Source organism: Sylvia atricapilla, chromosome 1 (assembly GCF_009819655.1).
Source record: "Sylvia atricapilla isolate bSylAtr1 chromosome 1, bSylAtr1.pri, whole genome shotgun sequence".
Taxonomy (NCBI): Eukaryota; Metazoa; Chordata; class Aves; order Passeriformes; family Sylviidae; genus Sylvia; species Sylvia atricapilla.
In genome coordinates this window covers 44,358,040-44,373,936 of record NC_089140.1, presented here as the reverse complement: position 1 = coordinate 44,373,936, position 15,897 = coordinate 44,358,040, and the positions used below count along the sequence as shown (strand labels likewise).

Here is a 15,897-nt window from a genome sequence, read left to right as displayed (position 1 = left end):
TGCTAGTGGAGTTAGAAAGCTTCCAAGCCAACTAGATTTGGGTTCTGTTTTTTCTGACTGATTGGCTTTCTGTGCTTGACTATAAAAGTGGGTCTCTCTCTGCTGATTACATTCATCTAACATTTTCCAATCCACCTCCAAGAAATCTTTGTCCCAAAGTGAAAAACTTTCTTTGCAACCCCTGAGAAGTCTGAGGCCTTGCTGGTCTTCAGTGAGGGAGACCATACCATGACCTATGTGTGCAGGTGTTTTCCACTGTGGGAGCAGAGGGGTAGGACCTATCAGCCCGCTCAGACTTCGTTTGTGAACAAACTTATCACCACACAAACAGCTCCTTTTCTGTTCTTGCAAAGAGCAAACCTTCCAGTCTGTCAAAAAACAGTGCCTGTCCTTCTCTTTTCCTTTTCAGGATGGGATCCTTTTACGCACCAGGGCTCGTGGGTATAAACGTGCTGCGCTTATTAACCTCCATGTATTTTCAGTGCTGGGCTGTTATGAGCAGCAATGTCCCTCATGAAAGAGTCTTCAAAGCATCCAAGTCTAACAATTTTTACATGGGATTGCTGCTGCTGATCCTCTTCCTCAGCCTCCTGCCTGTGGCTTACACCATCATGTCCCTGCCTCCCTCCTTTGACTGTGGACCTTTCAGGTACTACCAAAACACCGATAAGGATATTTTTGTTCTCTGGTACACGAGAACAAAATTTTCATATTTTCATGAAGTTAGAAGGACTGGACTCCAGCAGAGATGTCGAAGTGTTTAAATGCTTAGCAGTGTGAGGTGAAGGGTCATGTCCAGCTATGGGGTGTAAACAGTCAGCTGGGAGCACTGAACCTGCTCCTGTCTGCTGCTCTCCTCTGCTACATGATTCCCAGTGGTTTCCCAATACACACTGATGAAAGCACCAGAGAAAAGTAGGGATGGGACAGCAAGGTGCAGCCCCAGTGAAAAAAAAAAACCCACCAACAACAAAAAAACCGACTAGAGGATCTTAAAGGCTCTTTGGAGCACTGAGGAAACAAAATTAGTCCAAAGGGCGTATTTCACATGTTGATTCTAGTTGGCAAATAGCAGAAAATGGATAGGGGTGAGCCTGTAAAATTGCTGCTTTTTTTGCACTCTGTATGTGTGTGTGTGTTTGGGTTCTCTTTAAATGTTGTGGGGCTTTGTTTTTCTTTTAATTAGGACAGGATCAGCACTGCACAAAGCATTCAGTGGACTGGATTAGCATGACAATAAAGTCTAATTTGATTGAATAACGCCATTTCCTGGGTCTGCTGAATCTGACTCAGCAAGGAGCCAGCTTGGAACAAATTGTTCTTGTAGATGCACTGTTTTAGGTTATCTGCTTGCTGACGGAGAATGACATCAGAAAGCTAAAAGACTCGGGGGAAAGGCAAGAGACCAAAATACCCTCAGTTCTATAACAAGGACAGGTGTCAACGAGTAATGTCAGATGATCTGACAAGTAACTTGTTGCACGGCACACTATCATTTGGGGATGACTAATCTGCAATGTGAAAGAGCTATTTCAATTCCCAATCAACCCTTCAAAAGCCACTCAGCCTGATTCAGACCCTTGGCAGCTTGACTGAAGGCTCAGCTCTCCTGAGCTCCTGGCAGTTGATGAGGTTGGGATACTGTTTACCCAAGTTTTCTTTATTGACTCTCATCATCAAGATGGAGAGTCCAGTACCCTCCTGACGGGAATCCTGCAATCTCCCAGGAGGCGCCAAGCCTAAATGGGAGGAATAGCACTGATAGGGTTGAATTCCGCGATCCAGAGAGTCTGGGGAGAGAAGAAGGTCAGTTACATAATCTAGCCCTTTACAGATTTGTTCTTCTTTCATACAGAATACTCTCATATGCTTTATCAATCCTGTTCGAAATTACTCTTTCACTGAATCTCCTATTAAGCAATAATCACAGCTTGCTATTTTTGTCATTACTTAGCAGCTCTTCAAGTTGGCTCATTATTTCAGAAAGCTGGAATTTGCATATGGAAAGTCATCTCTACCATGAAAAGGCCATACTTAACAAGATATTCATCAGAAATATGTGGTTACTGCAGTCTGTAGGGTTTTATCTATTTCAGAGGGGTAAATAGTCAGGACTCATAAAGGAGTCAAGTGTGGAAATAAACGTATTGACTCCAGGAGCCAGCTGGCCTAGCAAAGATTATTTATATAATCAGTGAAGGGAGAGAGGGAGGGAATGCATGAACCAATAGATAATTTAAAATAAAGGCATTTTAAACTCCTTGGTGGCTGACAGCAAGCTGATGTTCATTGAAAGAGAGTTGAAACATGCTGCTTAGCACCATGAGACTACGAGGCATTTTGTCCCTCCAGAAGATATCTACATGCCTTAACTGGCCATTTGTCTTTCCAGTGGAAAGAAAAGGATGTATGATGTCATTCAAGAGACCATCGAGCTCGATTTTCCACTTTTTGTTGCCAAGATCTTCAGCTATGTGGCAAACCCGGGACTGATCATACCTGCAATTCTGCTCATGGTGTAAGTTTTCCTTGCAATGTTACACGTTTGGCTTGGGGAAGAATGTTGGGGAAAAAAATCTGAGATATTAGTCAGCTCTAAATACAGCTTCTGCTGAGATAACAGCACGGATTAGAGCAGACACATACTCCCTACCCCCCTTACCTTTGCCTAACCCAATTTCCCAAAATTTAATTACCTGACCCAATTAAAGATGACTTTGTGTATGAAATACATTGCTGACAGAGGCCTTGTAGATATCAAAGCCGTCACAGCTTCCATATGAAAAATTTTCTGTAGCCAGCAGGAAACAAATGGACAGTCTCAGCCTGGTGCCTTTTGGAGAAGCAATTTCTGTCACAGCTGGTGGTATTTAGAGCACAGCCAAGACAGGGCATTCAAAAATTACATGTTCCAAAAATATGAAGAGTTGTGAGCTTTGTTTGGGTTTGGGGGGGGGTTTTACTTTTTCATTTTCCAAATAATACATCTGGTATTTGTTTTAGTGCCATTTGATCATTTCAGCTTTGAAATCAGACTTAAATCTCCAGCACCTTCAGCAGTACTAGGATTAGTTATTTTTTTTTTTTTTTTTTTTTTTTTTTTTTTTTTTTTTTTTTTTTTTAAGATATTTGTGGCACTGTTCTTGAGGTTTTCCAAAGCTATCAAAATGAGTAGGACGGCTGTGGCCAAGTTCTGTAGGCAATTCTGAGCACTTCAGACTAATCAATGGGAGATGGGGAGAGAGCTGAGGAGTCTGTGACATACAGAGCTTCCTGTTCTGACTCTTTCTGGGGTACCCACACACACTGGAGATGAGCCTCTGGGCTGATCCAGTATAGCTGCCCTTGGGCACTGTGATGCTTCATCCTGCATAGCTACAACTGAAGGTAATGCCATTAAATTATATCAAATACAAGTTCCATACAAAGTTTCTTATACAAACAACCTGAGAAAAATCACAATTAAACTGAAAATGGCATGTCACCTTTCTACCTACCTCAAACTATTTGTTGATTTTAACCTAAAAAGGGGGATCAGGTACTGTAACTTGTGCAGGCAGATCCTACACCCATATGAATCAGAACAGGTCTGTGCAGGAGACAAGAAGTCTCACACCATATCCTAGCATGGCCAAGCATAATATAGAATTATAAACTCTGTTTCTGTGAGCTTCACTGGCAGATGGCATTGCAAACACAAAATGAAGACTGCAGAACACCCCAAGGGGGCCACCTTTACTAAAAGGCTGCAGGCCAGATTTCTGAGGCTTTGATGCAACCCTCAAATAGCTGATGGGAAAGAATAATACCTTTGTCAGTGGACAAAACCCATTATTTTCAATCTCCTGCCCTTTCCTCCACTGACAGATGGGAAAAGTAACAGCACAAATTCAGTTTATTTGTTGAAGAGACAAGAGACCTTTTCCGTGTTGGCTATTCCCACACCACAGACTTACCATCAGTCCATCTCTCCTCGAGACACAGTTTTATCTCTGCCCTGATTACCCTCTGAGAACTGAGATAGCTTATGTCCATGTTACCTAAAACATCCTCACTTTCCCCCCAGATACACTGCCTGTATGCATTACATACTTGTGATTTCCAGCTGTTCAGCTCCCAAGAGAGTCACAGCCCTAAGGAAGTGGCTTCCCTCATGGTGCCTGGACCAGCCAGACCTACGGCCCCTTGATAGTAGCTGTCACATGCCTTGAGAGCATTGGATGTCTTGCAGAGGCACTGCTTGTTATCTACATACTCATCTTGCTGTGATAAACCCTGACAAAAATCACAGCGACCAAACAAGGCTCTTTCTTCGGGCTTTGGCCTTTTTCTCTTCTCCTTTTCAGTCAAGTGCCCAGTTTCCTGCCTTGTCTCTGAAAATCTTCAACTTCTGCTGTGGTGCTGACAGGCAGACAGGGTTAAGATGGAGCTAATCCTTATGATAAACCCCACCTAGTTTTCCAAGAGATTGAAACTGGGGAAATGCAAAAGCTGCATTTAGTCCTGATGAGCAGAGAGCCAGAAGCTCTCAAAGCAGCAGGCAAGGAAACCTACAATCCAGCCTAACTAAAAATAGCCTCTACAAAGAGCAACAGGTGGATCGTAAATGGATGGTCTGTTGATTTTGATTGCAGCCTCTCAAAAAAGGTGTTTTTACACTTCTACAGACTGAATTAAGTAATTTTCTCTAGCCATGACAACCTCTTCTCTTTTATCCAGGTGCAACCCAAAATGCATCTTCTATGTATTTCGGTTCTTAGTTCCTGGTTCCAAACAATGATGGGGTCCAGTCAGTGACATGGGTGTCAAGCTTACTGTCCTGCTTTTAACTGCCCAAGAACAAGGGAGATAGGAAATACAAAGAAAGGAAGAATGAAAGATACTGTGTCCACAGGCACATAACCTAATCCCACTCAGTTTGAGAGTAGGATTTCAAGTTGTGGCCTGCAGAGTTTCCTGGCAGAAGACAGAAGCATTTTACTGTATCAGGAAGGGGTAAAAATTATAATTCCTATCCAGACTAGAAAAAGACAGTGACCCACACTGTCCCCAGAACTGGGGAAGCAATATATCAGAGAAGAGTGGTGCCTGGGTGTCAAGATTTAAACCCACATGGAAATTAGGCACTACCCAGCTACTTGCTCAACCTCTTCTCTCTCTCCCCAGTCCTGGTGGAATGACAAGGAGAAACAAAGAAAATGTGTAGATTGAGATAAGAACAATTTGATAATAAAAATTAAAGTAAAAGATAGTAATAATGGTAGATTATAATAATAATAAAAAGGAAAAAACAAGTGACACACAATATAGTTGCTCACCACCCACTGACCAATGCCAGACCCCACCTTCCCAAAACCAGATTGGCCCCTGTTAAAAGTAACTCCCCTGTTTTATGCACCAGGCATGAGGTTCTATGGTGTGGAATATCTATTTGGTCTCTTCAGGTCACCTGTGTCACCTATGCCCCCTCCCAGTTTCTTTTGTGTACCTCCTCACTGGCAGAGCTCCGAGACAAAAATGAAGGTCCTTGACAACTTAGGATAAAAAAGAATTAGCAAAACAAAAACATCAGTGTGTTATCAACACCATTCTTATTCACAGTCCTGATTACAAACTAGTAGTTTCTAGACAATGAGCTTGATAACATGCAAGAAATAAAACTATCACACCTTTACAAGAGAACAAAAAGGAAAACAGTTTCCAAGAGGATTTGCAGGACAGAGAGCCCAGATCACCCAGACTGAGTTTTGGGTTAATGTTAGGCAAAAGGAAGCAAATGTGTTTCCTCAACAGACCCCTGTAAAAAGCCTCAAGAAAGGAAATCCTGAGCACTGCTTCCTGATCTTCCACTCTAACCCACATGCCAGTACATGGTGGCTTGCGGGGCTTAGGGTCAGGCACTCAGTTGATGAAATCCTTGAGTCTGGTTTGAGGTTGCTGAGCACATGAATGCTGTGAACTGTCAGGAAACCATTTTTCTTTCCCTACCCTTTTTTCCTTTTATAAGAGAATTTTCTATTTTATTTTTTAAAAAACCCAAACAACTATAGCAGTGAACTGAACAGCTGGTACTTTTCCTGGGAAGGGCTTGGAGTCACTGAGCAGATGATGGTTACAATTTAGAAAAATAAAGGCACTCCACAAAAGTAGGAGACATTTTTTACTACCAAAATATTACTGGCTGGCGAGTGTCGAGGTGGCAAGACAGACTCAGACTTTCAGGCATGTCTTAGAGCACAGCCTCTCTGTGTGCCAGAGGCTGGCAGCCAGCATGCCCTCTCCCATCCCTGCTTGCCTTTCAGTTCCCTTCAGCTTGGCTCAGTTTTCCCCTGGTTTTGGTGTGCCCTTTTTGGAGAAGATAGGATCAAAACAAAAGCCCGTGGCTCTGCTCCAACCTGGCTTCTCCTTGCCCTCAGTTCCTGTCTCTGTTCACTCAGGCCCTGCCCAGGGATACAGAATGCAGCTGGTCCTGGAAAAGGGGTAAGGAGCACTTGAATTCCTTGAGCACTGCTTTTCAGGAGATGTGTCAAGGCCCTACTCTACCACTATTCCTCTGGTTTCCCAGCTTTTTCTAAGGTGCCTGTGTTATCTGGTGGAAGTTCCATCTCAAGGCTGGTGCCTGGTTTCCCCAAGGTTGGTGCAAAGGAAGTGGAGGGAGCCCAAGGTGGAGGCACAAGGTAGCACAAGGGCAGACTGGTCACTTTTCTACTGTTTTAGCAGAATTGAACTTTGGATGGGCTCAGCCTATCTCAGTTAACCATGCCACAGGCAGCCCAAATTTTTCCTAAACCCTGAGCTTCTTAAAGAAGTTAGGAGACAGCTGGTGGGAAAATTAGCTATTAGAAGGTTGGCAAAAAACTACATGTTCCCTCCTGGTGAAACCTTCCCTTTCCCCTGATCCCCTCACTACAGCAACACATTTTCTTTTCCAGCCTCACCATCTATTACCTGAATGCTGTGTCTAAAGCATATCAGCGCGCCAATGCAGAGCTGAAGAAGAAAATGCAAATGGTAGGTACTGAACTGGCAAAATGACCTTTGAAATACCATACACTTCAATTTTGATGCGTATCATATGCTTTTAAATCACTTTTCACTTTGGTGACACAAGAAAATGACGTATTTTATGCTTGTTCAGTCCCTTCTGATGGCATTGAATGTCTAGCCGTGCAGAGTGGTCACATCCCACTATAGCCTGCTATTTCATACATCAGAACCACAGCTGGCTTTGCCATAAACTGTGCTTTTTGTCTACAAAAGTAAGTTTATGGCAAAGTTCTGACAATGCTTTGGTGTCTGAGATTTCCCAGGAGCAACGGTAAGTCCATGAAAGCCACGGCCATTTTACTGACACAGGACAGGATCCAAGCCAAGGAATCAGTGCCACATCAAGCAAAACATCACATAAAGAAGAGACTAGAGCAACATTACAAGTGAGGATGTGAACACTGAGAAATGGGAGTCCATAAATTACATTCAAATACTAAAATTCAGAATTAATCACTCAGCTTAAAGGAAGTATCTTGATGCAAAGGACACCCTCGAGGGCTCCCGGAATTGAACATGTGTTACAGCACACTCAGATTTTGGGTCACTCTATTCCATGCTGCACAACCTGGCTGGGTTCAAGGCAAAAGGGATCACAAATCAGGACAGCACTATCCAAAAGTACAGATTCCCTCTAACAACCAGAAGAAAATCTTTATCAGTCCTAAATGTATGCAAGTAAAGCCAAAGACAGCCCTATATCCATGTGCTGCCATATCCTCTTCCTCTGGCATTTATCCCTGACACCCTCTCTCACAAGAGGCTCACATTTAAAGCTAACCAATACACCAAAAATTGGTAGCTGCAGCAACACACAGCCTGATAGACCTAAACCATATTATCAGTAAGTGCTTTGCCCTAGCAGGAGCAGAGCCACTGTTTCACAGTCCTGCCTGGGAGGTACTCTTTCCTCGAAACACTTGATCATCAGACCAGGACTCAGACCTTGAACTTGGCAAAGAGATTCATTCATGCCAACAAACACTTAGCCAGGCAAACCCAACACCAGGCCACCATTTCCTAGATTACATCTGCAGTTTTTTAACTAAATGCAATGGTTTTTATCGATGCAGCAACGTGAAGAGGAGAAAAACAAGAGAAACAACAAAGCCAGTACCAACACAATGCTGCAGGATGTGGAGGATTTACTTACACCAAGTACAAAGACTGAAAGTCCCCCTAAACAAGCAGAAGGTAAAAATTACAAGGTCTCCCCATAACACTTCTGAAAAGGCTCATTTAGCCACCAAAGTGACTGGTAGGATTGAGAAACTAGAGGGATACACCTTAGCAAGGGATTGCATGAGTATAATTAGCAGGGATTTTGTCCTGTTGCAGAAGTCCACCTGCCAATGGACACCCAGGAAGGGCACAGGTTTAGACTGGATTATATCTCACACAGGCCTGTCACAGTGGGAATTGTAGTCCAAAATTATGATTCACATCCCAACTATTAACCATGCTGTTCTTGAAACCAGCAATTTATTCTGGGAACTATGTTTAATCTCAGTGTTGTTTCAGGGTTGATCAATTGAGTCAGACTTTTTCTTCCTGAGTTGAGCTTTTCATGGGAAAATTCATCATGAATGAGGCAGAAACTTTTCACAGGATTAGGTTAAGTCTTAGGGTAAATAAATGCATGCTCTAACTGGGCATAAAGAACCAGAAGGAGACATTAGCACCAGGATTGGGTTATTTTCAAAGAAAATGGATCCTCCAGGCTCGATCTCAACCAGCCACTTCCTGACTGCCAGAGCCTCTGCCTCTCATTTGTAAAAATCACTTGAAAGATTTTGATCTTATTCTGGTGCAGGTGAGACAAGCAGACTAGTGCCACCATAACCCCATTGAATTCGATGAACTGAGACAAACTGGAAGGTTCAGAGCAACCCACTACATATCCTCTCCAAAGCAGACTCTGGGCATTCATTTAAGTGGAAATAGTGCTGGCAGTGTTTTGAGTGCACTGAAAATACAAACTAAAATCAGGAATTACCCACAACCACCCCATGCCTAGAAGTGTACCAGCATGGCTGGTAGAATTATCATGTCTCATGAATGCATCAGTAAGAACCTTAAAGGAGGGGCTGGGCAGCAGAGACAGGTACTGGATGTTGAGAGAGGGGGAACATTCTTATTGCTGGTTTCTTCACTCAGATGTGCAAACACAAATCCCCTAAACTCTGGTTGTTGCACAGAGAAGAAACAGCAGCCACTGGGGAGAGGACGAAAGGCAGTGTTTGCCCCCAAGAAAGTAACATCCATAATCTTTGCTCTAGACAAGAAGATAGAGTCTCCAAATGGAGCCAGCCCTGTCAGGAAACCAGGCAGAGGAGAAGTCCTGGCTGGCAGCCCCATGGCCGGCGGGAGAGGAGCAGCACTCACCCCACCATCACAAGTGTTTGTGACACAGCCACGGACACTGGGCTTTCGGGCTCCCTACCCTGGCCAGCCCAGGCCGTGGGGGCACCCCCTGGGACCACTCCCTGGAAGAGGGAGAGGGCAGCCATGCTACCCACGGGCTGCTCCATAACCTCAGCAAAGTTTCTCCTGTCTGACATTAAAATAGAGGTGCTGCATGAGCTGCTGTAGCTTTGGTAGGAAATGATTGCTGCATGCTGGACATCCACTCCTGGTGCTCTCTATCTATCCAACAACCTTTAATTCAGATTTGTTTAGACACTTAGTAGTGCTTCTGAGCTGTAACCCCCAGAGGCTGTGCTGATTTTGATCCCAAGGGAAACGGGAGGCGGTCAGAACAAAAATCAGCCATGACACTGTTGAACTGCTTCACACAGAACACAGCCCTGCAGCCACTAGCAGCAGTGAACTTTCTCTGTGGAGCAAGTGCTTGACAGTACTTTCAAGGACTTCTTTAATTAATAAAAGTGGTGTGAATTTACCTGTCATTTAAACAGAGGTTTGTTGTGGGTTTTTTCTGTTGTTCACCTGCCTGAAGAATTAAGTATTCTTATAAAAAATTGAGTGTCCCTGCTCAGCCACAAGGCAGTTGCTACTAGGAGTAGAGGACTCCTACCAGAGGGGGTTTTGTCAGCTGCATTTTGTCTCTTGTGATAGCTTTCCTACAGTCTACCTCCTCCAAACTTTCATCTTTTTGTTTCAACCTCACCACCACTTTCTCTAGGTTCCCACTCCACTCCTCTTTTCACAGTCTGTCAACAGCAGTTTGCACCATTATTTCAATCCCTGGATACGATTCCTAGTCTAGCAACACCACCCAGCACAACTGAGAGACTAACAGTGCCTTGGCCTAGTTTCTGATTATAACCAGTTAGGAATTCCTGGTGCAATTTAAGAACAGTATCATCCAGATCTGTAGGACTTCCCCGGACTCTGTGAGAGAGCTTCTCTGGGCTGACCTGCTCTCTTGCACCTACAGTTTCTTCCTGTTGGTGGCATAAGCCCACCCTGACTTAGATCTGGTTTTCACATGGGTGTTGTTCTTCATAAAAAAGTCTATAAAAATTAAATTCTTCAATAAAACTAAGTCCATAACAAGAGATAGTAACAGTTCTGCTAAAACTGGGATATTTGGATTTTAAAAGGTCCTCACTTTGAATTTTTTTCTACTAAATTCCATAAACCTTGTGAAATGCTATGTTCAGGACAGGAAACTCAGTAACTTATTTCTCCTCTATGTCTTGACAGAGCACAGAGCATTTGACCTTCATCCTGGGAATACCCATCTTTCAGGAGCTGGGGAAAGGAGTCCAGTTAGGTCAGACATGAGCAGAGTGGGAAGAGGATTAGGTCTTTCAGGTCTAATACAACAAAAAGTTTTAGACATCTGCTTTTTCACAGGAATTATGAGTTAAAATATTTTGCTGTGCTTATTTATGGATGGAGACCTAGTTTGTTTGTTGATGTCTGTTCTTCATAACAGAGACCAGAGCCCTAGAGAAGTACTTCCAGGAGATGTAAGCAAGAGACAAATCAAAGGAGACTTCAGAATTTCTTCAAAAAATTAAATCATTGCATTTTGCTTTCAAATCCAGAAAATTCAATAGATTGTTTCTAGACACAGCTGTTCTTGGTGCACAGCTCAAAGTAGGTTTGGCTGTTCCCAGGACACTGCTGTGGTCAGGGTTGGTCATTCTCCCAGGGGAGCCTCTACATGAGGAGCTGCTCATCGGCTTTATTTCCTGGGCTTGGAAGGACATTTCTCTGATCTGGGTCCCACAGATGTGGTCTTGTCTTGCCTCTTTACTGTGCTGATGCAACATGGCTGTGCATCTCTGCAGAGATGCCCATTCACTGAACTGGAGAAAAGCCAGACAAGAGAAGGCCAAGGAGACATCCTTCCTTGGACGTGTCCATGTTGGTCAGAAAGTGCTGGAGGAAGGCGTTCCCAGCCTGCTAACTCAAAAGGATGGCACAGAAACAGCAAAGTGCCCTGATTCCAGCACAGCCTGTCTGCCCTGCAGACTCTGGTACCTTAGGGAGTGGTTGCATATCAAGAAAGAGCACTGTCCTCCTCTTCACTCCCCAGCTCACATTGAAATATAGTTTGGAAAGGGGAGAATGTGACTTCAGATCTCACTCACCTCAGCTAGCAAACAGAAAGCGGATGGAAGGGTGTGTGTGCAGACACGTCTACACACATATAAAGGCAACAAGAAGCATTATGAGGAAGCCATAAAGAACTCCAGACAGGTTCTGAAAACCAGAGAAGCAGAGGCAGACTTAGACCAGATGAATCACTATTACAGGATTTGGATACTCTCTGAATCAGAGTAGCAATGATATAGAGCATTCCAAAGCACTGTGTCATCTCTGGAGCACACAACTGCCCATTAGCTAATTACTCACTCAAGGCTTGTTTATCTCTAATTATAATACATTAGGTTCACCCATTGATCAATGTCTTTCCCAAGCTCAGAGACTCCAGGACACACAGGCGATAGTATCAGCCAGACAAGTTCTGCAGACCAGCAGCAACTCTCTTCCCCAGCTCCAATCCACAGTGCAGTCCTCTGTCAGAGCACAAGGTTGTGAAAGGTGAAAAACTGCTGACCCTCACTCTTCACACCAACTGAAATGATTATTTGTCTCTTGGAGTTTTGAGTCTGTTTACCAGTTACTCTCACATGCAACTGAAGGTTAAACTCCAGAAACTCACTGGAATATTCAGTAGTGTTTGGTTTCATCCCTGTTTTTCTATTGTTAGAAACAGCAAAAAAGCCCTTGTCTCAGCATTGATTTCCAACCCCCTAACGTTTGTTGAAAGACTGTATCCATCCCAATCTTCCTCCAGGGCTCAACTTCAAGGGGAAAGGGAAAAAAAAAAGAGAAAATCTCAGTGGTGAGTGAGTACAGGGAGCCTCCTAGTAACATCCCTCACAGCCCTCAGCTTGCATTCATAGCTAGCTGGAAGAGCCCACTGCATTGCAAATTTTTCACATCTTGTACTGCCACTAGCTCAAATACTGCAGCCAAGAGGTTTTGGTAAAAAACCAAGGAAATATCTAAGCTTAATTATTTTATTATTCTTCTCATCAGAGGTTTGTTTTTAAACAAGCAGCTCTCATGGGCATTGGTTTTTAGTTTGCATGGCCAGGCAGAGCATCTGCTCAGTGTTACTATTAAACAGGAAATTCAACAAAATTAAAAAAAAATTAATTTTCAAACAAAAAAAAAAGTTTAAAATTTTAAAATCTTAAATTTTGCAATGGCTAAACATGAGCTGTGAAGGGGATAAGAACATTCACCCTTCTCTTTTAGGGTCAAAAACATAATTCAGACATTTCTATCATAATGTGCTCAGCTTTATACAAGATGAGCTGCTTTCTTTTCACTCAATGAGCAGAAAATAGTAGACACCATTAAGCAGGTTTGCTCATAAACCCAGAAAAGAATGCAAAGAAAACCCTGGTTTTGTATTTGGTACCAAGGCACTTCAGCTTCTCCAAAGCAGAAAAAGCAGCTTTTTGCTGCAGAAGGACAGCAAATTCTTTTCAAAAGGGAACCTTTAGAATCACCTGAATTTGTATTTTCAGGTAGCTTGTCTGATGCTTTCCAGGGAGAGAAAGGGAAAAAAGCACTGGATGCCACCACTACTGACAGCATTCTTTCTCCTGATAACCTCATGTGCTCTAAACAAGCAGTCAAGATCATCTTGAGCTTTCATCCTCTTCTCCTACAGCTAACCCTGCACCATGACAAAGCCATTTACCACACATTCTGAACATCCAGAGAAACAGAAGTGTCACCTTGCTTGAAAATGTGAGCTGCAGAGGTCTTGTGTGTCATCCACCTCTGTGCTTCTTTGCAACCTTTCTCTGCTCATGGACAGGGGAGAGGGTTTCCTCATACCAGCTAACAAACCAGAACTCTGGGAATAGATTTTAGTTTCTTTCAGGGTGCTGAGGAAGGTTTTTCAGCTGCACATTTAAGCTATAGAAACCTCCAACCTACAAACAGGCTCCAGACACCACAGAGCCATTGCAGGGAAAGGCCACAAGCTGCACTGGTACCAGAACCACTTTCTCAGACCTACCCTAAGAAACTTCCTCTGACAAATCCAGGGAAGAAAGACAATAAAAACCACTTTCCAGAGAAAATTCCTGATGATGGAGATTGGGATTTTAGCTGTTTATCCTGCCCCACAAGCTTGAGGAGCCCCACAAGCTCACATCTAGCTGGGCAGGAGCTCTGCCAGTGCCAGTCTAGGAATGTCCACCTTCAAGGAAGGAACTGAGCAAAGGAGTCTTGTTAGGTCAGACACAGGCAAATTTGAAAAGAATTCCACTTTAAAGGTCTAACCCAAGAAAAACACTTAAGTATCTGTTTCCTCACAGGAATTAAGAGCTTAAATACTGTGTTGTGCTCATTTGTAGAGGCTGAGCTCTTTTCTTGATATCTTTGGCTTATAAAAAAGATTAGAACCTTAAAAAAAGAACTCCCAGGAAATACAAGAAAGAGATAGATAAAAAGAGACTTCAGAATTTCTTCAAAAATCAGGTGGTTGAGTTTTGCTTTCAAATACAGGAAAGCCAAGGGGTCATTTCTAGAAATAGCTGCACCACTCAAAGGAGGATATTCACAGACTGGCACTGGCAGAAGCCCAGCAAGGCAGGGTCCCTGCCAACGTCAGGAGCACCAGAGCAGCTTCTGTGCTGGTGAAGATGCACTAAGAATTAATGTAATGTCCTGTGTGCCCTTGCCTTGGCCCTAGCAAGCCGTGGGTACAGCAGGTCTCCCACTTTCCTGCACCCCAGCACGTTCAAACCCCTCTCTGCAGCCTCTGCAACCACGTATCTGTGCTTTTGCTGGCACCAGAGCAGGCCAGACAGGGACCTTTGAGCCTCACCCCACCACCTCTCTAAATCACATCCCGCCAAAGCAGAAATATCCTGGTAAAAAAGAAAAAGAAAATGGAGTGCTGGCCAAAAGACTTTAAATTCATGATTCTCCCATTTTGGTTCATATTACATGCAGTGTTATCAGTTCTACAGCCTGACAGCCGTGGGGATTTTTCTTCTCTCTGCCATGGTTTTCTTGCCATTTGCCTGAGCCCTGAGGCAGCAGCTTGTCCTTTGGCAGGTGGCAGCCTGACTTCATCTGCAGCCAAGGCTTTATCACTCCCAAACGCTCAGATTCAGTTTTCCCCTGGGGAAAAATGTGACTCTGAAAGCCCAGGATTTCTAGGTCCTGGCCCATTTCTCACACAACGTGGTCATCAGTGCTGAACCAGAACTCAGCCTTGTGTTTTAAATGGACTGTACCAACACAATGCTGAGCTAATGCAGAGAGGCTTTGCTGCAATCACAGGACCCAACTCCCTGAGGCCCCCTTCCACTCAGTCATCTATAAACACCAAAACCCAGTAGTGACCATTGCCTTTAAATCTTGAATTGGTACCACGTGGTGCTACTCAGAGAATACCCATGTTCTCCGTGACCTCAGCAAACAGAGGCTACCAAGCTCCCACGTATCAGGAGAGATTCTGTGTGTGCATGTATCCACACAGGGGCTGAGATCAAAAGGAGTGGATTTTTAAAATATTTCAGAACTGATATTATTTTCTGCACCACTCCTCCATGATTGACAGCAAAACTAGGAATCACTGAAGCACAGAGATTTCTCTGCAGCTGGTGCTCCAAGCATGCAGGTGGAGGGAGGAGAGCTGACAGGCACCCAGGCATGGATGGATAGACAGATGCCATTTCCCAGCAGGCAAAGGCTTTACGTGCACCAGCATCACACCTCCAGGGAAAGACCCAACGGACAAAAATAACTTGAAGGTGGCAGAGAAGCCAAGGGGAGGAGATGGACAACCACTGAGAGTCTTCTCCACCTGCTGGGAACCAGACTCAGGCAGGAGAGCGACAATAGGACACAAGAATCCCCAGTGCTGATCTCAGCTCCTGGAGGCTCATGGCCAAGGCAATGAAAGTGGGATTTAGCATCCTTTAGCCCATCTCACAGAGATAGGAAATCAGGAGGGTAAGAAATTCAAGAGCCCTGCACCTGCCTTGGGGCCAGCATGGAGATAAGGGCACACTGCACCCACCGCTGCTTCACAAGGCAGTGAAAAATCTTTGCAAGGAAACAGCTGCAGGGTATAAAAGCAGCAGAACTTCTCCATTAGGAACCAAGCAATGCTTGCAGAAGCTGCCAGTGCCATCCCTCTCCTGGCAATGTGGGAGGGAGAAAAAATAACTTCAGCTCAGTTGAAAATAAAATTATAACAACCAAAGCAGCACAGCACTGTTACCTGGAGTGCGTGAGGATAGACAAACCATCACAGTGATCAAGTGCACAGATCAGATTAGTAGGAGGTGGAACATTATTTTAATGGCGTTACTAACTAATTTTTCCAGGGAAGAG

The 15,897-nt window shown here is 43.9% G+C and overlaps 1 protein-coding gene across 1 annotated transcript in view; it reads left to right on the top strand.

The window, feature by feature from the left end:
* The window catches only part of TMC2 (transmembrane channel like 2), a 36,802-nt gene extending 27,190 nt beyond the window's left edge, over window positions 1-9,612 (top strand). Inside the window, exons 16-20 of the mRNA XM_066321179.1 lie at window positions 410-649; window positions 2,393-2,518; window positions 6,933-7,011; window positions 8,121-8,241; window positions 9,327-9,612. Of these exons, the coding sequence (XP_066177276.1) occupies window positions 410-649; window positions 2,393-2,518; window positions 6,933-7,011; window positions 8,121-8,241; window positions 9,327-9,580 (820 nt within the window). The 3' untranslated portion in view covers window positions 9,581-9,612. The remainder of the gene's footprint in view (window positions 1-409; window positions 650-2,392; window positions 2,519-6,932; window positions 7,012-8,120; window positions 8,242-9,326) is intronic.
* Window positions 9,613-15,897: the final 6,285 nt, after the last annotated feature.